General features: G+C 43.5%; 1 protein-coding gene across 1 annotated transcript in view; it reads right to left on the bottom strand.

Annotated features, from left to right (window-relative positions):
* The window catches only part of YIPF7 (Yip1 domain family member 7), a 109,078-nt gene that overhangs the window by 43,204 nt on the left and 40,743 nt on the right, over nt 1-25,131 (bottom strand). Inside the window, exon 5 of the mRNA XM_077275327.1 lies at nt 1,224-1,405. Within this exon, the coding sequence (XP_077131442.1) occupies nt 1,224-1,405 (182 nt within the window). The remainder of the gene's footprint in view (nt 1-1,223; nt 1,406-25,131) is intronic.

Genomic DNA, 25,131 nt, shown 5'->3' with positions numbered 1-25,131 from the left:
GAGGCGGTTGTGTGAGGAACGAATAAGTGTGGAGGGGAGTAGGAGGTCTTGGGAGGATCGAAGATTACGTGAGGGGAAGATATTGGGAGGTTAGTTCAGAGATATAGGGAGGGGACAGGTTGTGGATGGCTTTGTAGATCAGTGTTCGTAGTTTGAACTGGATTCGTTGGGGAATTGGGAGCCAGTGGAGGGATTTGCAGAGGGGAGAAGCAGGGTAGTAGCGAGGAGAGAGGTGGATTAGCCGGGCAGCAGAGTTGAGGACAGACTGGAGCGGTGCAAGGGAGTTAGCGGGGAGGCCACAGAGGAGGGTGTTGCAGTATTCGAGGCAGGAGATTGGGGGCCGAGGAAGGGACGGATTCTGGCAATATTTTTGAGTTGGAGGTGACAGGAGGTGGCAAGAGTTTGGACGTGCGGTTTGATACAGTATATTAATTATACTTAGTGACAATATGTTCTGGTTATTTGTACACGATATATCAATAACCCATATGGAGAGGCACCCACAATTTCTGTGTAAGGTGTCAAATAATATAAGTATTTTTTCCAGAACAGTTTAAATGCAAATTATGTAGGTGTTTGGGCTTTCTTTGCTCATTTCTAATTTGCCAATTGTTGTTTTGCTCTGTGTGATGTGTTTAATTCCCCATTACCTTTTAAAAGAATTTTATAAACTTCTGCTACCAATCCCGTAAAGTCTAATTTTACATTTACACACACAAATAAAACAACTCCACGCTAGTTAGATCCTTCAACCAATTAAGGGGTCCCTGACGAGGAATCTCATTTATTTTACAAAGCAGAGAACAGCAACAAAGAGTTTATCTCTGGAGGACCCATATAACCTATTTAATTCAGCAGAAATTGTGCAATTCTTTATTTCCCCAGTGGTAGCGCTGCAGTATAATGAACATTTGCCTATAGGTATGTAAGCACTAGGGACATTGCGATCAGGGATCTTTCCAACAAACAGAGATTAATTGTCCAAACAGCCACCGTAATCATCCTTACTTGTGCATTAAATAACATTTTACATAGTGGTTATTAATGATTTTCTAGACATATACCTTGATATTGAGGTCCATATTTTATATTATTGTGGATTCGTTTGGGATGGGCTGACTTATTTTTTAGATAATAACTGCAAATCCTAAAAGCAAACTATAAACAAACAAAAGAATATAACAGTAATGAGCTTATTTTCTATATACAGCATTGTTACTTACCGTAGAGAAAACAAAATGGCAAAGCAAGAAAGTATCACCATAGGCAGAAGGCAGTAACCCAAGACACTGGCAACACATCCATGAGAGACACCTGTGATGCTCATCAGATTTAATAAAGCGTGAATTCCCACACAGCCAAGAATACTCATTGTGTACACATAGCCAAAATGGATCTTTCCTGCCTGCAGACAAAAGCAAAATTTTAGACTGAATGCGAAATTGTTACTTCTTTTTTATGAAAATGCAAAAGGAGAACAACTTTATGTATTGATTTTCTCTTTATTGTTTGGAGCTATTGCTTTCCTTATGAGGTTTCAGTAGTTTTAGTTAGTGCCGCAGTATGTGCTTCAAATGATTCTGCTGAATACAAATGTATAAAATAAGTTAGCCCAAACCAAATAATTTTGGAATATTATACATATATAGTGTATATGTATGCCTACAGGGGTTGTACTAAACTACACTGCCAAGGACCCGAACCCATTGGACCTTAGTAGCTACATGTAACTGTGAGTGATGGTTGGAGGACACATTCCAGCAAGAAATGAAACAAAAGAATATTAAACTTGGGGAAAAAATAAAATAAAATACAAACTTGCAAACATTAAAATATATATATGTCATATAGATCAATTTTTCACCGGTCATGTCTGCAAACTAGAGATGAGTGGATCTTTTAACATTTCAATTCCTCGTCTTCACCAAATTTGCCAAAAATATTTAATTTGTGTGCACCTCAATATTAAAAAAGAAAAACAAAAGAAAAGAGTAATATGCACACAGTGGGATCAACCTAGTAAATTTTATTTTTATTATCACAATCCACAATACATAAAGGCAAAGCAGGGAGAAACAGACATTTAAAAACATCTAAAAACAAAACGGACCTACCCACATCCCCCCAAATGTGGTAACAAGAATACACATGATAATATATAACAGATATACAGGTAATACAAGGAACCCTTAAGAAACTTGGCAGATTAATACAATAACAAACACATTTATTCAATACACTGTACTGCCAACTAACAGGGCCCTCATAGACCGTAATCAGAAAATATTACCAGAAATTGAATCCCAAATATGGCTGGTACCCCCCAGTCACAGGATAAGGCTAGTTTCACACTAGCGTTAACTGCAATACGTCGCAAATGCGTCGTTTTTGCGAAACGCCGCATCCAGCAAAAGTTTTTGCTGGATACGTTGTTTCGTCATAGAGTAACATTAGCGACGCATTTGCGACGCATTTGCGACGCATTTCCAAACGGTGAATGCGTTTGGCGGCGTTTGGGCGTATGGTAGCGGTCCGTCGGGAGAAAAAAACGTTACATGTAACGTTTTTTGCTCCCGACGGTCCGCTTTTTCCGACCGCGCATGCGCAGTCGGAACTCCGCCCCCACCTCCCCGCACTTCCCCGCACATCACAATGGGGCAGCGGATGCGTGGGAAATATGCATCCGCTGCCCCCGTTGTGCGGCGGAGACCACACTAGCGTCGGGAACGTCGGCCCGACGCGCAGCGACGGGTTGTTCCCGACGCTAGTGTGAAAGTAGCCTAAGCCTATACTTAGTCAAATTGCTATCCAGCAAAAAAATTAGGTATGGAATAACCAAATAACAAAATGCAGCTGGCTAACAGACTTCCCTGATGCTATCACCCAATATAATACTTTACCAAAAAATGCGGTGCAAGTCTTCCAGTCACCAAGGAGTCAATACCCCATTGGTATCTGTGAATAAATTCTGCCCTCAAAGCAGAAATATAAGCAATAGGCATACAAAAGCGCATGCACCTAAATGAAGTTGGGGATAAGCAGGGAATAAGGCCGAGACCAGGGGGGTCCAAATAAGGGAGAGGGGGGGGATGGAGGCCCCACGCGTATCGACGCTGCTTAGAGCGTCTTCGTCAGGGGAAGGTAGTGAGAATAACTTCCCAAACATGCCCTATATAAATGGAATTTAATTAGTGAAAATACATTTTACCTGTGAGGCTGCCGACGTGCGCATTGCTTACACCTCTCTCTTGGACCAATGGCAGTTGGTCTTTCTAAAATGATTTGGCTTATGTGCGCTATGTGGGAGCTGATAGGCTGATATGCCGGTTACACCCACGGCACTTTTGTGCGCATGTCCGGAACCATTTCTCCAGCACCTTACATCCATGGTTGACATGGATGCCGTCGGCAGCCTCACAGGTAAAATGTATTTTCACTAATTAAATTCCATTTATATAGGGCATGTTTGGGAGGTTATTCTCACTACCTTCCCCTGACAAAGACGCTCTAAGCAGCGTCGATACCCGTGGGGCCTCCATCCCCCCCTCTCCCTTATTTGGACCCCCCTGGTCTCGGCCTTATTCCCTGCTTATCCCCAACTTCATTTAGGTGCATGCGCTTTTGTATGCCTATTGCTTATATTTCTGCTTTGAGGGCAGAATTTATTCACATTTATTTTAGCCAGCTGCATTTTGTTATTTGGTTATTCCATACCTAATTTTTTTGCTGGATAGCAATTTGACTAAGTATAGGCTTATCCTGTGACTGGGGGGTACCAGCCATATTTGGGATTCAATTTCTGGTAATATTTTCTGATTACGGTCTATGAGGGCCCTGTTAGTTGGCAGTACAGTGTATTGAATAAATGTGTTTGTTATTGTATTAATCTGCCGAGTTTCTTAAGGGTTCCTTGTATTACCTGTATATCTGTTATATATTATCATGTGTATTCTTGTTACCACATTTGGGGGGATGTGGGTAGGTCCGTTTTGTTTTTAGATGTTTTTAAATGTCTGTTTCTCCCTGCTTTGCCTTTATGTATTGTGGATTGTGATAATAAAAATAAAATTTACTAGGTTGATCCCACTGTGTGCATATTACTCTTTTCTTTTGTTTTTCTGGTATCTCATATATGCATGTGGTTGATCCCTTCAGCGTTTATTGTGTGCGGTGCCCGCCTTTTTGTGTTTTCGCAATACTAAAAAAGCTTGCAATAAACAGGAGAGAGAGAGAAAGAAAGAGAAACCAGCTTACACTCTACAGGAGCAAGAAAAAGTGGACCCAGCTGATCATAAGAGCTTACATTCTGCTGGATTGAGAGAGGATCCCAGTGACTATATGAGCTTGCATTCTACTAAAGCGATAGTACCCCACTGAGCATAAGTGCTTATTCTACAGGGGAGAGAGAGGGTCCTACTGGCTACTGTCCATGTAAGCTTACACTCTACAAAGGAGAAAGGGAAAGCCCCACTAGTTATAAGAACTTACACATTATAGGAGAGAGAAAGAGGGTACCCAGCTCACCATAAGAGCTTACACTCTACAGAAAAGAAAAATAGAAAGAGGACCCCACTGACAATGAGAGCTTATGCTCTACAAAAAAGAGAGGACCCCACTAACCATAGGAGAGAGAGAGGACTCAGATGACCATGAGAGCTTATACTTTATAGAAGAGATGTAAACGACTCTCGTACAAACTGTGCTCCACTGGGAACCAGTGATCTGTGATGACCCCCAGGTATGGGCCGCGCGGAAATGCAAAGTGACATTTTCTTGCTCTCTGATGCTTCAGCAGTGTAGGAAATGGTGCTGAACAGGGAGCTCTGCCACTAGGGAAAGATTAAAGAAGGCACCCCTGACACTTGCACTATACAACCCCATCTCTCTAGCCTCCCTAGATGGGTTCTTTCACCTTGTGTGGTGACCAGATTCCTACCCCTGTCAAACCCTGAGAACAGCTCTGACTAGTGTATAAAGCAACAGGAACATTAGACCTGCTCTAACACAAAACAAACAAAGGGAAACAGACAAGGATAAAAGAAAGCAATAACTCAATGCGCCCACGGACTACAAAAAGGGGAAAGGGCAACGATAATGACATGCTGTGAAAAGCGACTATAGGCACCTATCCGATCCCTCAAACTAGGGGCACCCTAGGCTATCCCTATTCCCCAGATTACCCCTGATGGTGGAGACGCCAGAGTCTCGTACCTTGCTATGCTCTTATCTTAATCGCTATCTGTTCCCTCTCCCACCCAGGGAGGTGTGAGGCCAAAGTATATGGAAAACACTAACCAGACACATGTGTAAACAGACAGGGATAAAAGAAAACTACAATCATATACAGTAAATACACTCACAAATCAACAGACTGCTTCTAATTTAAAACTCTCCTTCAAACCCAAACCAGAAAACTGTAAATATCACTGGCAAGTCCCAAGTGCCAGTGGCGTGAATAAATACCAGATGGGAATGGCCAACACTGAACAGCTGAGACAATTCAAGATGGAGAGCTCCAGGACATCAACTGAACTGATTAATCCTTGCAGTGACAGAGCAAGGAAAACCTGCACTGTTTAATAGGATGGTGAAGCAGTTCTAATCAGTGCAGGAGTTCGTGTAACCAGATGCCATAATCTTCTGCCCCTTCTCTGTTGCAGTATCCCCTTGGCAGTACCGCCATACTAAGAGGGACCTCCGGAACCTCAGACTTTATCTGGATGTGAAGTGTGAAAAGACCGGACCAACCTGAACATCAGACACTGCTACCCATATTCTCTCTTCAGCACTGTAACCATTCCAATGTATCAAATATTTAAGAGACTGGCATACAATGACTTGACAAGGTGGTGGTGGAGATGGTAAATTGAACCCTCGTTTGGCACCAATAGCAGATGGAATCCGATGCATTTCCAAGATTTCTTTAATAAAATTTATGTCAAAGTCTTGGCATTGAAATGGGACATCTTGCTGAATCTATCCACCACCACCAATATTACAGTGTTACTTGCTGACATTGGTAGATCAGTGATGAAATCTACAGATAAATGTTGATGGAAAAGATGAGAACCTTTACCGGAATGATGAAGACTGAATGTACATATGGGATACAAGTGATGAGGTGAGATGGACAAGTATGTGAGGTCGTAGAATGCGCACAAGTACTGCAGGCAGCTAGATGTTCCCGAACATCCTCGTGCACCTCAGACCATCAAAAATTATGAGTGGTGCCTTTACTGCCAGGATGTCCAGCCAGGACCAAATAATGATGTTCATTTAAAATTTTAAGATGGAGGTTCACAATGACAAAAAGTTTACCAGATGGACAGGCAGCAGTTGCATCCCCCTTCCTGTGCCTCCACAACCTCCTTCTCCAGATGAGAACATATAGTAGCAATAACAACCCCTTTCTGTACTATAAGGACTGGCACGCAATTACTTCCTCTCCCCAGAAAACAACGAGATAAGGAATCCGCCTTAATGTTCTTATGCCCCCACCTATTAGTCACAAAAAGGTTGAATCTGGTAAAAGACAATGACCATCTTGCCTGTCTAGGTGTCAGATGTTTGGTAGATTCCAAACACAAAAGATTTTTATGAATCAGTGATTACCATGACCGGATGAACTGCCCCCCTAAAAAAAATGATGCCATTCCTCAAAGCCTTACTTTATTGCTAAGAGTTCCCTATTATCAATGTCATAGTTTCTCTCGGCAGATGTCAATTTCTTGGAAAAGTATGCACATGGCCGCAATTTACTTGGAGATTAAGTCTGCCACAGTATAGCCCCAAACCTCACCTCTGATGGACAACCTCTACAATGAACAGCTGAGTGATGTCAGGCTGTAGAAGAATCGGTGCAGAAGCAAAAGTAACAAATGCCTCAGTGGCCAGACTGAACCATTTAGAAGAGCCCAACCCTTTCCTGGTCATATCCTTAGTGGTTTGGCCACTACCGAAAAGTTATTGATGAACTTATGGTAATTGGCAAACCGAAAAACCTTTATAAAGTTTTAAGTTTTCAGGACAATCCCAATCCAGTACCGCAAGGACTTTCACAGGATCCATGTGAAAACCGGTGGATGATAACAGATATCCCAGAAAAAGGATATCCTGAATCGAAAGCATACATTTCTTTGGTTTGACATATAATTTATTGTCACTGAGAATTTGTAAGAACTGACTGACATGTACCTGATGTGATCAAGGTCTGGGGAATAAATCAATATGTCATCCAGATAGACTACCACAAATCTACCTGCCAGATGACGAAAAATGAAAATTAACAAAGTGCTGAAAAATGGCAGGAGCATTTGTCAACACAAATAGCATAACAAGGTTTTCGTAGTGTCCCCCTGGTGTATTAAAAGCAGTCTTCCACTTATACCCCTCCTTAATACGGATGAGATTATATGTCCCCAGTGACGTCCAGTTTAGAAAACCACTTAGTCCCAATGATCTGATTAAAGAGGTCCGGAATGAGAGAGAGAGAATTGATCCCAAACCATGATCCAATTTAGTGCACAGTTATTTAAGCAGGGGTATAACCCCCATCTTTATCCTTAAAGAAAAAACCTGCTGCAATGGGAGATGAGGAAGGTCAGATATGACCCTTAGTCAGACTTTCCATGATATAGTCTTTCATGGCCTGCCCTTTTTGACTTGAAACATTATATTAAACTGCTTTTAGGTAATTTGGCTCCAGATATTAAATTAATGGTGCAATCATATGGACAATGAGGAGGGAGTTCTAGACACCCCTGTTCTGAGAACACATGTTCAAAATCAGACATGTCTCATGTCGTATGTCGCATGGTGTATGGTGTTATGTTGTGTGTTGTGTGTTGTATGTGCACACAGTCTAGACGAGTCCGGCTCTGCTACATCTGGATGCCTGACATCCAGATGTAGCAGAGCCTGTAGATGATCGCCGGAGATAAATCTCCAGCGATCACCTACACTGCAGTGTTCTCACAATCAGCTGATCAGCTGTTTGCGAGAACCAGACTAGTGACCGGAGATAAGTCCCGGTCACGTGCACGGCACTTATGTTATCGCGAGAACTGCAGTGGACGAGGGACTTCCGGCGGCGGGACAGGTGAGCCGGCAGACATGCGTAGTAAGCTGCATTAACGCAGTTACTACACATGTGACTAATCATTAGATGCGGTTTTACCGCATCTAATGATTGACTATGGGAAATTTACCACGCGGCTACGGAGCGTCGCCGCACTGTAAACAGACATGCTGCGTTCTGAAAAGACGCGCCGCATGTCTGTTTACGCGGGTCTGCCGCCTGCGTGTTTTACCGCATAGTGGAGACGGGATTTCATGAAATCCCCTCCACTATGCTGTAACATCTGGACGCTGCGTGTTTGACGCTGCGGCTCTAAGCAGCGTCAAACAAGCAGCGTTTCCTGAAGGTGGAAACATACCCTTAGACTCAAGAGGCTGGTATATTTACTTTGAAAATGTATATCATAATTGCCATATAATCTTCTTAATACAATGAGGATTTTTTTTGCTCTAACTGGATTCTTCAAATATTTATTTTACTATTAAATAGGAAAACATTTACTACGGTTTATACTGTACATCCAGACATGAATTTTCAAAATGCATACACCAGTTTCATGCAGTCTGAGAGATCTATTTAATAAGGTATGCAATTTGTATTGTGAAATCTAATACATCCCAATTAGCGTTCCCTTTACTTTACATTTTCGCCTGAATCAACAACAAATGTTTAACATGGAATATTAGATTTCTATCAGTATTTAAACCATTTAATAATTGGTTTCTTTGGGATATATAACAGCTTCACACTTCGATCATTGAATTTTTATTTCCTCCTCTACTCCTTACAATCACAAAATTTATTTCCAGAGAGTGATAAAGAGATAGAATTTGACAGCAAAAAGAATAAATTGGTCCATAGGGTCTCCTCCACATTTTTCCCTGCATGGAATCAAAATAAACAAGAATTTAAACTTGTAAACAAAAGTTTTCCAGTTCGCAAAATATGATGGACGTGAATAACATGTATAAGGTAGAAGGAATATGTGCAGACTTTCCCATGTAGGGAAAAGTTAGGGTAAAAATGACTTTCCACCATCTCTACATATCTGCAGGGTTTCACTCTTTCATTTCGGAGCATGTAGGCTAGAGAGAAAATGGCCAGAGTCCTACCATGTACAGACAGCAAGTATTAGATCTGCATAAAAAAAATGAATGAATAGTATTATTACCATATTACACATAGGTATAATTTACCTGAACATTTTAATAACTTTGCAACCATAATTTCTGTACTTTTCATTATATTCCCATACTCGTTATACTCTAGAGATTCCATATTACACAGTCTAAGTGTATGTTGTTCCAAAAGTGAACCTGTGCTTTATATCACGTTGGTTTAAAATATGGAAATTACAGTGAACCAAACCACTGGTATCAATAATGCCAGTGGTGGACACAGATAGGAGAGGGCCCCATGCAAGAATAATAAATGGGACCTTTGGGCTGTGTGCCCACAATGAGTTTTTGCAGAATTTTTGACTGCACTTTTCCGCTGCAACTGGGCGCACAAGCAAGAGATAATGACATATTGCGAATTTGAACCACGCACTGCAGGTGAGGCTGCACCAAAATAAGCACAGTGTTCGCAGGAGATTTATAATAATAATAATAATAATAATAATAATAATAATAATTTTATTTATATAGCGTCAACATATTCCGCAGCGCTTTACAACTTATAGAGGGGGACTTATACAGACAACAGACATTACAGCATAACAGAAATCACAGTTCAAAACAGATACCAGGAGGAATGAGGGCCCTGCTGCTCGCAAGCTTACAATCTATGAGGAAAAGGGGAGACACAAGAGGTGGATGGTAACAATTGCTTTAGTTATTTGGACCAGCCATAGTGTAAGGCTCGGGTGTTCATGTAAAGCTGCACGAACCAGTTAACTGCCTAAGTATGTAACAGTACAGACACAGAGGCTATTAACTGCATAAAGTGTATGAGAACATGATGGAGGAACGTGATTATGTTGTTGTTTTTTATTAATAGGCCACACGTAGCGGCTTGTGATTGGTCGTGTGACCGCTCATGTGACCACTCACGCGACCAATCACAAGCCGCGATGTCATCGCAGGTCCTAAACTCCTCATTCTTAGGAACGGAGGCTCCCGGTTACATCGGTAAGGTCCAGGGGCCGCCGGAGGGGTGAGTATATCCATATTTTTTATTTTAATTCTTTATTTTTTACATGAATATGGATCCCAGGGCCTGAAGGAGAGTCTCCTCTCCTCCAGACCCTGGGAACCATACACTGGGAACTTCCGATTCCGATATCCGATATCACAAAAATATCGGAACTCGGTATCGGAATTCCGATACAGCAAATATCGGCCGATACCCGATACTTGCAGTATCGGAATGCTCAACACTATTTCTGACGCATATATCCGCATGCATCTTGATTTCCTATCTTTAACATTGTAGACGCAGGTGCTTGCATTTGCATGTGTTCGCCTGCATTTGCCTACGCATTCGTTTTTTCGTGGTGTGCGGCGGGCGCGGCTGACGCACCATGTTAGAATTTTTGAGGAGGCAAATTTCTGTCAAATATGCGCAGGTATGTGCATGAGGATGAGTGTGTTAAAAAAACGCCTTACTGTCTATGGGAACCAATGCGTACGCATGTCCTTGCGTACGCATGCGTTCGATGCGCTTGCGTGCTTTGGACTGCGCATGTCCAGGAACTGATGTAGACATGCCCATTGAGACACGCCCTCCTGGAAATATCAAACGCATGCGTATAAAAAATGGGAACGCATGCAAAAACACATACAAACGCGTGCAAACGTTGCGTTTTTAACCGTCATGTGTAAGGTGATGCGGATAAAAAATGCAGCGTTAGCATGTGTTTGCATGCATTTTGCAATGCGTTTGCGGTTGCGGACGAGACGCTGCGGACTCAACCGCAAATGTGAACCTAGCCTAACATCATAACTCTCAACCTTTGAAGAACAGAAAGAGGGCCAAATTATGCAGAGTGCAAATTATGGCCCCGCCCCTGGCCACACCCCTAATCTCCGCTCATTAGCCATTTATTTCTCCCCTGGCAGGAGGAGATGTCAGATTGGCGATGGTAGTGATAGACATTTAGCAGATGCCCGAGACTGCGGGCCATAGGCCAAAATCCAGGACTGTCTGCTGTATCCAGGACAGTTGGGACTAGCGATGAGCAGATTAATTCATAGGAATCCGGTCCAGCGAGTAGATCAGTGGTACCTGGCAGCTGGAAGGAAGACCGCAAATCTCTTACCTTCTGCGTGTCCCGAGCACCACCTTTGATTAGCCAGAACTGTCGAGACATTATCTGTGAGTCCTGCTCATCACTAGTTAGGACTTATGGATTTATTTTTTGCTGCAACATTCATAGTCGTAGCCACCAGACAGTGACGTAAGTAATGTCTTATGGGCTTATATACTTATATATATATATATATATATATATATATATATATATATATATATATATATATATATACACTGTATATATATATACTGTATATATATATATATATAGTTGAAACCAGAAGTGTACATGCACTATATAAAAAGATACATATGCATGTTTTTCTCAATATCTGATATGAAATTAGAATGAACCTTTTTCGTTTTAGGTCAACTAGGATTACCATAATTACTAATATTTACCAAATGCCAGAAAAGTGTGAGAGAGAATGATTTAAGGCATTTTTATTACTTACCTTATATACTCGAGTATAAGCCGAGAATTTCAGCCCATTTTTTTAGGCTGAAATTACCCCTCTCGGCTTATACTTGAGTCATTCCCAGGGGTCGGCAGGGGAGGGGGAGCGGCAGCTGTCTAATAATACTCACCTGCTCCTGGCGCGGTCCCTGCACGTCCCTGGTTCTCCGGGCGCTGTCTGCTTCTTCCTGTATTGAGCGGTCACATGGTACTGCGCTGAGAAATAAGGGTATCGCGCCCCCCAGTGTTGGAAAATCTCAGGGTTCTTGGCTACCGGGGCTAGCTGAATCCCCGGATAACATGATTCAAGTCGGTTTTTACCATCCCCAGTGTTGCGATCGCTACAAAAAAAAGCTACTGCAAAAAAAAGTCAAATTTCCCATTTATTTTACTCTCCTCTGGTATGATCTAGCACTCGGCGTCTTCTTCCGGGAAGAAAATGGGAGGTGCATGTGCAGTGCGCCCGCCGAGATCTGCTGGTCGGCACAAGGCAACAATAGGAGATTGTTCCTATTGGTTATTTTTGATCACTGTGATTGGGTCTATCACAGTGATCGAAATAAAAAAATTGTAAATCAAATCCCCTTTATCACCCCCTTAGTTAGGTAAAAAATAATAAAATCTGTATTTTTTCCATTTGGGTTAGGGTTGGGGCTAGGGTTAAGGTTGAGGTTAGGGTTGGGGTTGGGGTAAGATCTAGAGTTAGGGTTGGGGCTAGGATTAGAGCTAGGGTTAGGGTTGTACTAGGGTTAGGGTTGGGGTTAGTGTTGAGGCTAGGGTTAGGGTTGGGCCTAAGGTTAGGGTTGGGCTAGTGTTAGGGTTGGGGCTAGGGTTAGGGTTGGGCTAGCATTGGGGTTAGGGTTGTGTTGGATTCAGGGTTGTGTTGTAGTTATGGATAGGGTTGGGATCAGGGTTAGTGGTGTGTTGTGGTTAGGGTTGGAGTTAGGGCTGTATTAGGGTTGGAGTTAGAATTGGGGGGTTTCCACTGTTTAGGTACATCAGGGGGTCTCCAAACGCGACATGGCGCCCGCCATTGATTCCATCCAATTTTGCGTTCAAAAAGTCAAACGGTGCTCCCTCCCTTCTGAGACCTGCCATGCACCCAAACAGTGGCCTTCCCCCACATATGGGGTATTGGCATGCTCAGCAGAAATTGCACAACAAATTTTATGGTCCATTTTCTCCTGATACCCTTGTGAAAATAAAAAAGTTTGGTTCCAAATTAAATTTTTTGTGAAAAAATAATAAGTTCATTTTTTCCTTCCACATTACTTTAATTTTCGTGAAGCACCTGAAGGGTTAATAAATATCTTGAATGTGGTTTTGCGCATCTTGAGGGGTGCAGTTTTTAGAATGGTGTTACCTTTTGCTATTTTCTGTTATATTGACCCCCCAAACTCACTTCAATTGTTGGAAAAATGAGAAATCGCTGGCCAACTTTTAACCCTTATAACGTTCTAACAAAAAAAAATTATCTTTCCAAAATTGTGCTGATGTAAAGTAGACATGTGGGAAATGTTATTTATTAACTATTTTGTGCGATATGGCTCTCTGATTTAAGGGCCCAAAAATTAAATTGCAAAATTTTCAAATTTTTTGCCAAATTTCAATTTTTTCATAAATAAACGCAAGTCATATCGAATAAATTTTACCACTAACATGAAGTACAATATTTCATGAAAAAACAAGCTCAGAATCAGTGGGATACGTTCAAGCATTCCAGAGCTATAAGCTCATAAAGTGACAATGGTCAGAATTGTAAAAATTGGCTCAGTCATTAAAGGGAACCTGTCACCCCCCCAGGCGTTTGTAGCTAAAAGAGCCACATTGTGCAGCACTAATGCTGCATTCTGACAAGGTGGCTCTTTTAGTTCGGGTCCCTGGCACTGCTGCAATAATCGCTTTTGAAGTTCGTCCCTTATACCTGTGAAATCGTCCCGGGCGCCGCCTCCTCTTCCTTCATTAGCGTCCCCGGCGCCTGTGCTGTTGTTTTTTTTTCGGGCATGCGCAGTTGCGCTGCCCTTTGAACCTACAGCGCAGGCCCCGGGGACGCTAATGAAGGAGAGGAGGCGGCGCCCGGCGCGCAGAGGCCATGAGCGACGGCTGTGAGGCGTCTGGATTTGGGGGGAAAGACCTGCCCCCGGGACGATTTCACAGGTATGAGGGACAAACTTTAAAAGCGATTATTGCAGCAGTGCCAGGGACCCGAACTAAAAGAGCCACCTTGTCAGAATGCAGCATTAGTGCTGCACAAGGTGGCTCTTTTAGTTACAAACGCCCAGGGGGGATGACAGGTTCCCTTTTAGTGCAAAATTGGCTCTGTCATAAGGGGTTAATGCTCACCTGAAACAGACTGCTTCTTTGTGTAGCATCATGTTAAGTGTAACATGTCAATTTCTCTTGGGGGTACACTGAGACTTCTGTGCAGACTTTCCCCATAGATTTGCTTTAGATATGATAAATAACACGTATGTGGTTTTAGTGCGACTCCGCTGCAGAAAACACACTAAAAGACCACAGACTGTATTCCACATATGACTATACTAATGAAGATTTGTCAAACGCAAATACCTGGAAATCTAAAAAACAAAGCAGCTTTACTTACAACATGACATACGAACAAGAGATAAAAAAGGGCCAAAAACATGATAAAAACGCATGTAAAAAAACACACACAAAAACGCAATGAAAAAAAGCAAGTAACCTAATATTCATAATAGGTGCAAAAATGGTGCAAAAAAACAGCAACATCAAATTCTCACCAAATACTCATAATGAGTACATAGCCTTGCAGTTCAATAGCTTACCATTACAGATGAGCAAACCCAAACTGTAGTTGTCTGGTGCTGAACTCCAAACACGGACTTCCACATTACAGTTTTGTGAGTTTGGAGAGAAGAGACAGAGAGGAGAGAGAAGTCCTGAGGGTTGGCAGAGAGTGCCTAGCCATCGGCTTTGGCCGGGGTGTGGGGGCAAATTTACCAGAGCCAGGTTGGCTAGTGTTCAACTCTAGCACTACCGGTCCTCCTGGTTAGCACCTGGATTGCTATGACTAGAACCAGGCCAAGTGTTCACTGGTTAGTCAGCTGGGGGAAGCTGAGTAGAGTGGGTTGTGTTGGATCTGGAGAGAGACAAGCCAGAATCTCTTTGAAAATAGACTGCACAGGCCGTGTGCAACAAACTGCAAGTATCACTGGCTGCTATGAACGATAGCCGTGTCTGAGTAGCCAGGGTCTGTATTGTATAGTTAGTGTCTGGACCAGCCTAGGGATTTTATGTTTATGGTTTTGTTTTGCTATTGCACAACCAGTGGAAATAAACACTATTCTGTGTGTGATATAAAAAAATCCCTGTGGCTTTGTATTCCAAGTGACTACCTGAGAAACTGAACCCTTACATCACATTTTTATGTCTCCAACAAAATCACGAAGACATGTCCAATTTTGATGCGAGTCTCAGATCAAGCTATACCATAGGAAGTCTATTGGTGAGTGAAAAAAAATCGGATAGCACTCGGATGACAAACTATTTGATAAAAGAAGCTGCAGAACCTTTTTCTATCTGAGAAAAACTGATCAAACTCTCATGTTACTGATGACACTCAGAGTGTTTATTGTGTACGAGATAAATCGCTGACATCTGAATGAGCCCTAAAAGGTGGAAGTTTATAGGTTACTCTCCTGAAAACAGAGCAGTCGGCACTGCAGCATAGGAGCTGTAGACACAAGACAATAGAGTTTTAATATATTTGGAAAACTTTTTTTATATACTTTAGATGCAATGAAACAACATAAAGGAGTAAAGGAGTGGGCCAATGTGACACAGTTACAATTTTTCATGGGGTTTCAACTAAACACTTTTCAGTGTGGATCCAAAAATATTGTAAATGTGGGAGCTGTTTACTAAATCTGAATTCCTCTGTAGGCGCAGAAGTGTGCCAACCGGGGAAAAATACTCATTTATGCTTAATTAAATCGTCTATATGTATTTCACAGTTGTTATATAACCCACTGTGTCATTGTCCTTGATGACTACAAGGAAAATTGGTTCATTCACACTGCTGGGAAGAAATGACAGGGCAGCGACTGTTCCTGATACTTAGAACGGTTGATAAGATTACCGGTGAGCACAGTGCTATTGTGAGGGTGATCTCTTAAAGTGAGATCAATATGATTGCTTGTACCTGACCAAATATAAGCTGAGTGCTAGCTTAGAGGCTCAGAATGTATCAGATTCACAGAGACGATACACACACTCCTCACTCAGTGATGGCTCACTCACAACTGCTTTATTCTGAACAAAGGAAAATACTGAACACAGGAAATGGGGGAGGTCGCACAACTTCTGAATAGTTAGTGTCACTCTGATTGGTTCATTCCAAGCTTCATTTCCAAATATGGTGTATTCCAGTGCCTTCACTCCTGCATTCCAAAGATTCCTTCCAGGTCAGTTTCAAGGATCTTCAAGACAGTTTCAAAGACACAATCGCCATCTTGCTCACCATATCTGAACTGACTTATATAAGGTTTAATAATTGATTTCATTAGACATTTTCTCCTTCACACTATGATATAAAGTATAAAAGACAGACCTCTGGTATACCACTGAACTGTGCTAGATCACTAAAACTGTGTCTCCTGACAAACTCCATTGGTTGACAAGTGTACCTCCGTACTCTCGTGAGGGTCTGGACATGTATGGAATGGATCTTAAAACCCACTGAATACCACAAAAAACTGAAACAGGAAAGGTTTACTCAAAAGTCTCAAAGTACAACATATTTTAGGACTCACAGACCTCCATTTCAATTAACAGTGAAGGTAATTTAAATGCAGAGATAAAAGGTAGCAAAAAATGGGTGTCAATAATACAACAGTATATACGAAAATAGTATATTCGAAATTAAAGCTACATCACAATCAAAACATCATGCCAGTGATGGCTAATATGTAAATTGTGACCCATAGTTATAGTACTTAGAAACATGCATTGACTTGGACCATAAGAGTGTTGATGTTTCCCAAGTGTAGAAAAAACAAGTAGCAGCATTGAGTGAATCACACCTCCATATGGAGTATCCTATAGACCATCAATGCTCTTTACAAACAGTAGGGGTGCACATGCGCGTTAAATGGAGCTTGAGGGCACCCTTTTGAGTATATTAGTTTGCAATGGGATGAGAGAAAACTTTTAGAACAAGAGAGGTGATGTGCGTGTCACCATAAAAAGTCTTAATTCACATCCAGCTCTGCTGTTCCACTACTCTACAACTTCATTGAGTCTCCGACTTCTCTGGAGCCATGTTAGCCTTTGTTACTCCAACTGCCATGCAGCCTCCTTTGCTCCAATCTCCTCACTGCATAAACGCCATCAATCTATGTTGCACTCAATATACTCATCTGAGCCAAAGGTTTTTAGAATACATGTCACCAGGGTAGGTATAACAACACCCTCTCTTACCATTTGATTGCACAACTTATGGCATAAATGACAGAATCCATATGCAAATTGCCTCTTCAGAGAAAAAGAGGACTTAAACTCTATAGCGCCACCTGTTGGAAGTAGCGATCCTACCAGTCACAATCAACCCTTTAAAGGGAACCTGTCACCCCCCAAAATCGAAGTTGAGCTAAGCCCACCAGCATCAGGGGCTTATCTACAGTATTCTGGAATGCTGTAGATAAGCCCCGATGTAACCTGAAAGATGAGAAAAAGAGGTTAGATTATACTCACCTGGGCGGGCGGTCCGATCCGACGGGCGTCGCGGTCCAGTCCGGGGTCTCCCATCTTCTTACGATCACGTCCTCTTCTTGTCTTCATGCTGCAGCTCCAGCGCAGGCGTACTTTGTCTGCTCTGCTGAGGGCAGAGCAAAGCACTGCAGTGCGCAGGCGCCTGGAAAGGTCAGAGAGGCCCGGCGCCTGCGCACTGCAGTACTTTGCTCTGCCCTCAACAGGGCAGACAAAGTACAACTGCGCCAGAGCCGCAGCGTGAAGACAAGGAGAGGACGTCATCCAATGAAGATGGGAGGCCCCAGACCGGACCGCGATGCCCATCGGACCGGACCGCAGTGGGACAGCCCTTGGGTGAGTATAATATAACCTCTTTTTCTCATCTTTCAGGGTACATCGGGGGCTTATCTACAGCATTACAGATTTCTGTAGATAGGCCCCTGATGCTGGTGGGCTTAGCTCAACTTCCATTTTGTGGGTGACAGGTTCCCTTTAACGAGTCGTGAAATATGACTTAGGATAAAAGCCAAATTAGTATCTCAGTTTGCAGACACGGTGTTTCAGGCTGTTGGTCCTCGTCAGTGCGAAGCATGAGAACTAATTTTGCTAGATGAGAGGCTCTGGACTGGGGTCTAAGGGGCAACGTTTCTCCTCATGGAGAGAGACATACCAGCTCTGGCTTGTCAAGGTAAGGAGGCTTATTCACCGTGCAATGCTCCAGGTTTTTTAGTCATCAGTGAGCTTCTTGCCCCTGTCTGGTAGAAGTTTCTTCCACAATCCTCTCAATCTCTTGAATCTCAATATCTTGAATACTGAATATTTGCAGGATTCCTATTCCCAATTAGAGATGAGCCACCTCCCTAGTGTTCGGGTTCGGTTCGGTTTGTCGAACAGGGACGTGTTCGACGAACTGTTTGTCGAACGTTTGACGAATACCGTCGAACCCCATTGAAACCTATTGCCTGGCAGGTAAACACAAACACATACAAACACATGGAAAGCACATAGAAAACACCTTAAAAGGTGTCCAAAAGCTGAAAAACTGCTCAGAAGACACAACAAACACATGGAAAAGTCACAACTACATATAGTCATGCGAAAAGAAAAGAGGCGGAGGAGTAAAAGGAGGAGGAGACACAGATATAGGCATGTTATGCCTTTCTAAAATCAAGAAAGGCTGGAGTAAAAATCTAAACTCACTCTACCAACACCCAGACGTCTTGACAAAAAAATAAAAAAATAAATATCTTAAAGGTAGAATGGCGGCGGGTCCATTCAGAGCACTTTCCTTAGAAGACGTAGTGGTACCCCCGTTGGGAGTTGTGCCAAAAAATTAACCCAATACATTCAGACTAATCCATCATTTGTCATATCCAAGGGGCAGGTCAGTAAATGACAACATCGACGCGGAACCAAGTACAGTACTATGTACTGTACCTCCTTTGACGAGGCAATCAGGCGGGTCAAGAAGTTAGTAAGGGGCACCCTAATGTGAAAACACGCGGTAGTCCACCTGTGAGAAGGAGAGAGCTGGAGGGAGAGTGGACACCCCAGAGCCGAGGGGTTAGATTGAGAAAGAAAGAAGGCGGTGTAGCTCGCTTCATGGGTGGGGTACTCTGCTGAGTAGCAGAAATTGCTAGTAGGCCCAAAAGGATTTCCTGGGCCAGATGCCGTTACAAAATAGTAGTTAGGTAAACAGGCGGTGTAGCTTGCTTCATGGGTGGGGTACGCTGCTGAGTAGCACTAAATTCTACTAGGCCCAAAAGGATTTCCTGGGCTAGATGCCGTTAAAAAATAGTACTTAGGTAAGCAGGCGGTGTAGCTTGCTTCATGAGTGGGGTACTGTGCTGAGTAGCACAAAATGCTATTAGGTACAAAACGATTTCCTGGGCTAGATGCAGTTAAAAATTAGTAGTAATTAGATCAACAGGCGGTGTAGCTTGCTTCATGTGTGGGGTACGCTGCTGAGTAGCACTAAATTCTACTAGGCCCAAAAGGAGTTCCTGGGCTAGATGCCGTTAAAAAATAGTACTTAGGTAAGCAGGCGGTGTAGCTTGCTTCATGAGTGGGGTACTGTGCTGAGTAGCACAAAATGCTATTAGGTACAAAACGATTTCCTGGGCTAGATGCAGTTAAAAATTAGTAGTAATTAGATCAACAGGCGGTGTAGCTTGCTTCATGTGTGGGGTACGCTGCTGAGTAGCACCAAAGTCTACTAGGCCCAAAAGGAGTTCCTGGGCTAGATGCCGTTACAAAATAGTACTTGGGTAAACAGGCGGTGTAGCTTGCTTCATGGGTGGGGTACTGTGCTGATTAGCACAAAATGCTATTAGGTACAAAACGATTTCCTGGGCTAGATGCAGTTAAAAATTAGTAATTAGATCAACAGGTGATGTAGCTTGCTTCATGGGTGGGGTACGCTGCTGAGTAGCACTGAATTCTACTAGGCCCAAAAGGATTTCCTGGGCTAGATGCCGTTACAAAATAGTAGTTAGGTAAACAGGCGGTGTAGCTTGCTTCATGGGTGGGGCACACTGCTGAGTACACTAAATTCTACTAGGCCCAAAAGGATTTCCCGGGCTAGATGCTGTTACAAAATAGTAGTTAGGTAAACAGGCGGTGTAGCTTGCTTCATGAATGGGGTACGCTGCTGAGCAGCACTAAATTCTACTAGGCCCAAAAGGATTTCCTGGGCCAGATGCCATTACAAAATAGTATTTAGGTAAACAGGCAGTGTAGCTTGCTTCATGGGTGGGGTACGCTGCTGAGTAGCACTAAATTCTACTAGGCCCAAAAGGATTTCCTGGGCTAGATGCCGTTACAAAATAGTAGTTAGGTAAACAGGCGGTGTAGCTTGCTTCATGGGTGGGGTACGCTGCTGAGTAGCACTAAATTCTACTAGGCCCAAAAGGATTTCCTGGGCTACATGCCGTTAAAAAATAGTACTTAGGTAAGCAGGCGGTGTAGCTTGCTTCATGGGTGGGGTACTGTGCTGAGTAGCACAAAATGCTATTAGGTACAAAATGATTTCCTGGGCTAGATGCAGTTAAAAATTAGTAATTAGATCAACAGGCGGTGTAGCTTGCTTCATGTGTAGGGTACGCTGCTGAGTAGCATTAAATTCTACTAGGCACAAAAGAATTTCCCGGGCTAGATGCCGTTACAAAATAGTAGTTAGGTAAACAGGTGGTGTAGCTTGCTTCATGAATGGGGTACGCTGCTGAGTAGCACTAAATTCTACTAGGCCCAAAAGGATTTCCTGGGCCAGATGCCGTTAAAAATAGTACTTAGGTAAACAAGAGGTGGGTGGCTGGGCTACTCTGCTGACTAGCAGACACTGAAGCTTTGGAGCAGACCTCTGAATCCCAGGCCATAGTATGAGTAAACAACTCTGCAGACGACCCCACCCACCTGGAATTGACGATGGCAACGTCATGTAAAACTCAGCAAGGGGACTAAATAAAAGAGTCTCCATTTTTAAAAAAAATTCGGCCACAGACACCACTTAAGTGGCATCAATTTTGCCAGAGTTTTTTAAAACGGTTGGTGAGGTGATTTTCAAAAATCATCAAGCTTTTAATCTCCCCAAGATGACACAGGGGTAGAAAAGTCCTTGCGGATCCAGGATTTGTTCATCTTGATGAACGTAAGTCTGTCTACATTGTCACTGGACAGCCGCGTGCGCTTATCTGTCAGCACACCACCAGCAGCGCTGAACACATGTTCAGAGAGAACGCTGGCTGCGGGGCACGACAAGATCTCCAAGGCGTGAGTGGCGAGCTCAGGCCATTTTTCAAGATTGGAAGCCCAAAATGAGCAAGGGTCCAGTTTCACAGTCATGGCATCGATGTTAACTTGGAGATACTCTTGTACCATCCTCTCTAGGCGTTGGCTGTGTGTCAGACTTCTTGTCTCCTGTAGCCTTGCAAAGGATGGTCTAAAAAAATCTTGAAACGATTGGAAAAAATTGCTGTTACCACCAGATACGATGTTACTGTTACGGTTAGAGTGATGACTCGATAGTCCCACGGTTGGCAAGTTAGAACTCAGAGATTGACTACGTGCACCACTGGTGTTTTGTGGAAAAGCAGATGTTAGATTCTGTAACAGTCTCTGCTGATACTCCTGCATGCGTGAATCCCTTTCTATGGCAGGAATTATTTCACCAAATTTGCTTTTGTACCGGGGATCTAAGAGTTTGGCAACCCAGTAGTCGGCATTACTTCGGATTCTGACAATCCGAGGGTCATGTTATAGGTAGTGCAGCAAGAAGGCACTCATGTGTCTTGCGCATCCAGGAGGACCAAGTCCTTATTGTCTTGGTGGTGGCGAGGTGAGAATCATGCTTCCTTCGTCTGCCCTCTTCCCCCAACCTCGCACAACAGAAATTTGATCAAGGTCTCCCTCATCTGATGAGTCTTCCATGCCCAGCGCCAGTTCGTCCTCCACTTCTTCCTCGCTGCCTGCACCTTCCTCAACAGTTTGGCTGCTACCATGCGCCCTCGGTAATCCCTCTCCCCCAGCCTCCAATGCCAGCTGCCTTGGTGCTGCCAACCTTCTTGACCTTGGAGATATGATCCCTTCCGCTTACGAGTCCTCCTGTTCCTCCTCCTCCTCCTACTCTTGTTCCACCACCTGACTCCGGACACTGTGTAAGGTGTGCTCCAGCATGTAAATCACCGGAATGGTCATGCTGATAATGGCATCGTCAGCACTAAACATCTTCGTTCATATTTCAAAACTGTGCAGAAGGGTGCATAGGTCCCTGATCTGAGACCACTCCTGCAGCATGATTTGCCCCACCTCTTGATCTCGTTGGCCCAGGCTATACGTCATAACGTATTGCACCAGGGCTCGTCGGTGCTGCCACAGTCGCTGCAACATGTGCAGAGTTGAATTCCACCCTGTGGGCACATCACATTTCAGCCGGTGAACTGTCAGGCCCAACGACTTCTGTAGAGATGCAAGTCGTCGAGCTGCGGGATGCGAACGGCGGAAGTGAGCACACAGTGACCGTGCCCTCTGCAGAAGCCCATCTAGACCGGGATAGTGGGATAAAAATTGCTGGACAACCAGGTTCAAAACGTGAGCCATACAAGGCACGTTTATAAATATAGATATAGATATAAGGGGTGCACCCCTGTATCCATGGTGAAGGAGGGTGCAAAACCTGGTCTGTAGAATAATTTAAGCAAGACACAGGAGAGAAAAGACTAGACCAATAATGGTATGCACACCCATTTGGGTGTGCATACCATTATTGGCCTAGTCTTTTCTCTCCTGTGTCTTCCATACAAGGCACGTGTCTGACATTGCCCCGGCGAAGGGCCGCACCCAGGTTTGCAGCATTGTCGCGCATAGCCTTCCCTGGCTGCAGGTTGAGTGGAGACAACCATTGATGGAACTCGGTCTCCAGAGCTGACCACAACTCCTCAGCTGTGTGACTCACATTTCCCAGACATTTCAATGTAAACACTGCCTGATGCCGTTGAGCCCTGGTGACAGCATAGTGAGGAGTAGAGTTGAGCGACTTTTACTTTTTTCGGATAGAGTCGGGTTTAGAAAAAACCCGACTTTGTCAAAAGTCGGGTCGGGTGAAATCGGCCGATTATTGAGAAAATATGGGGGCCGACTGAAACACAAAACCCAATGCAAGTCATTGGGGAATCAAAGTCGGCAGTGAGTGGAGGACAGGAAAACACCTACAGTGCCCATTTTAATGCCAAAAACATCAATTCTTATTACTGAAGCTTGTCAATCTTAATTTACTTTATAATAATAGTTAGGCATTGAAAACTTGGGGTCATTTGGCTAAAGTTGTGGGGGGGTAGGGCTGGCTCAAGATTTTCGTGGGCCCAGGAAACACGGAATACGTCACGGCGGTGGAGCAGAGAGAGGTAAATATTTCACCTTTGCAAGTGCTGTGATCCTGAGCAAGCAGGGGGGCCCACTCGTTGGCATTGGAATTGGCACAGGGCCCCTCATAGTACGGCGGTGTGTTTGATGGCGGGTGGCGCCTCCCACCACCAGAGACACTTTTACTATGAGGGGCCCTGTGCCAGTGACGTTGCTAACGAGTATGCCCCCCCACCTGATGAAGGAACCTGCACTTTCATCTGCACCTTCCTCTTTGTCCCCGTGTAAGGTGGTATAGTATGCGGGAAGGGGAACCTGACTTTCAGCAGGGTCAGATTCTGGCTGTGTAGAGTGCAAGGGGAATGTAGTGGTCTGGGTCAATGTACCAGCAGACTCATCTAGCAGTGGCTGGGCAATGGACAGGATGAGGAGGAAACACAGATATAGGCCCAAATAATAAAATGGGCTAAATGCAGTTCAAATGTGGTAACAGGACTAAACAGGCGGCATTGCTTTGTTCAGTGGAGGACAACTGTAATGAGTGGCAGACACAGTTAGTAGGCCCAAATAATAAAGCAGGCTAAATGCAGTTCAAAACTGGTAACAGGACTAAACAGGCAGCATTGCTTTGTTCAGCGGAGAACAACTGTAATGAGTAGTAGACACAGTTAGTAGGCCCAAATAATAAAGTAGCCTAAATGCAGTTCAAAATTGGTAACAGGACTAAACAGGCGGCATTGCTTTGTTCAGTGGAGGACAACTGTGATGAGTGGCAGACACAGTTAATAGGCCCAAATAATAAAGTAGGCTAAATGCAGTTCAAAATTTGTAACAGGACTAAACAGGCGGCACTGCTTTGTTCAGTGGAGGACAACTGTAATGAGCGGCAGACACAGTTAGTAGGCCCAAATAATAAAGTTGGCTAATTGCAATTCAAATGTGGTAACAGGACTAAACAGGCGGAATTGCTTTGCTCAGTGGAGGACAACTGTAATGAGCGGCAGACACAGTTAGTAGGCCCAAATAATAAAGTGGGCTAAATGCAGTTCAAATGTGGTAACAGGACTAAACAGGCGGCATTGCTTTGTTCAGTGGAGGACAACTGTAATGAGCGGCAGACACAGTTAGTAGGCCCAAATAATAAAGTGGGATAAATGCAGTTCAAATGTGGTAACAGGGCTAAACAGGCGGCATTGCTTTGTTCAGTGGAGGACAACTGTAACGAGCGGCAGACACAGTTAGTAGGCCCAAATAATAAAGTAGGATAAATGCAGTTCAAAATTGGTAACAGGAGTAAACAGGCGGCATTGCTTTGTTCAGTGGAGGACAACTGTAATGAGCGGCAGACACAGTTAGTAGGCCCAAATAATAAAGTGGGCTAAATGCAGTTCAAATGTGGTAACAGGACTAAACAGGCGGCATTGCTTTGCTCAGTGGAGGACAACTGTAATGAGCGGCAGACACAGTTAGTAGGCCCAAATAATAAAGTAGGATAAATGCAGTTCAAAATTGGTAACAGGAGTAAACAGGCGGCATTGCTTTGTTCAGTGGAGGACAACTGTAATGCGCGGCAGACACAGTTAGTAGGCCCAAATAATAAAGTGGGATAAATACAGTTCAAATGTGGTAACAGGGCTAAACAGGCGGCACTGCTTTGTTCAATGGAGGACAACTATAACGAGCGGCAGACACAGTTAGTAGGCCCAAATAATAAAGTAGGCTAAATGCAGTTCAAAATTAGTAACAGGACTAAACA

The sequence above is a fragment of the Ranitomeya variabilis genome, chromosome 1 (genome assembly GCF_051348905.1).
Source record: "Ranitomeya variabilis isolate aRanVar5 chromosome 1, aRanVar5.hap1, whole genome shotgun sequence".
Lineage (NCBI taxonomy): Eukaryota > Metazoa > Chordata > Amphibia > Anura > Dendrobatidae > Ranitomeya > Ranitomeya variabilis.
Note: the sequence above shows the minus strand (reverse complement) of the source record. Positions and strands in the feature narration are given on the sequence as shown.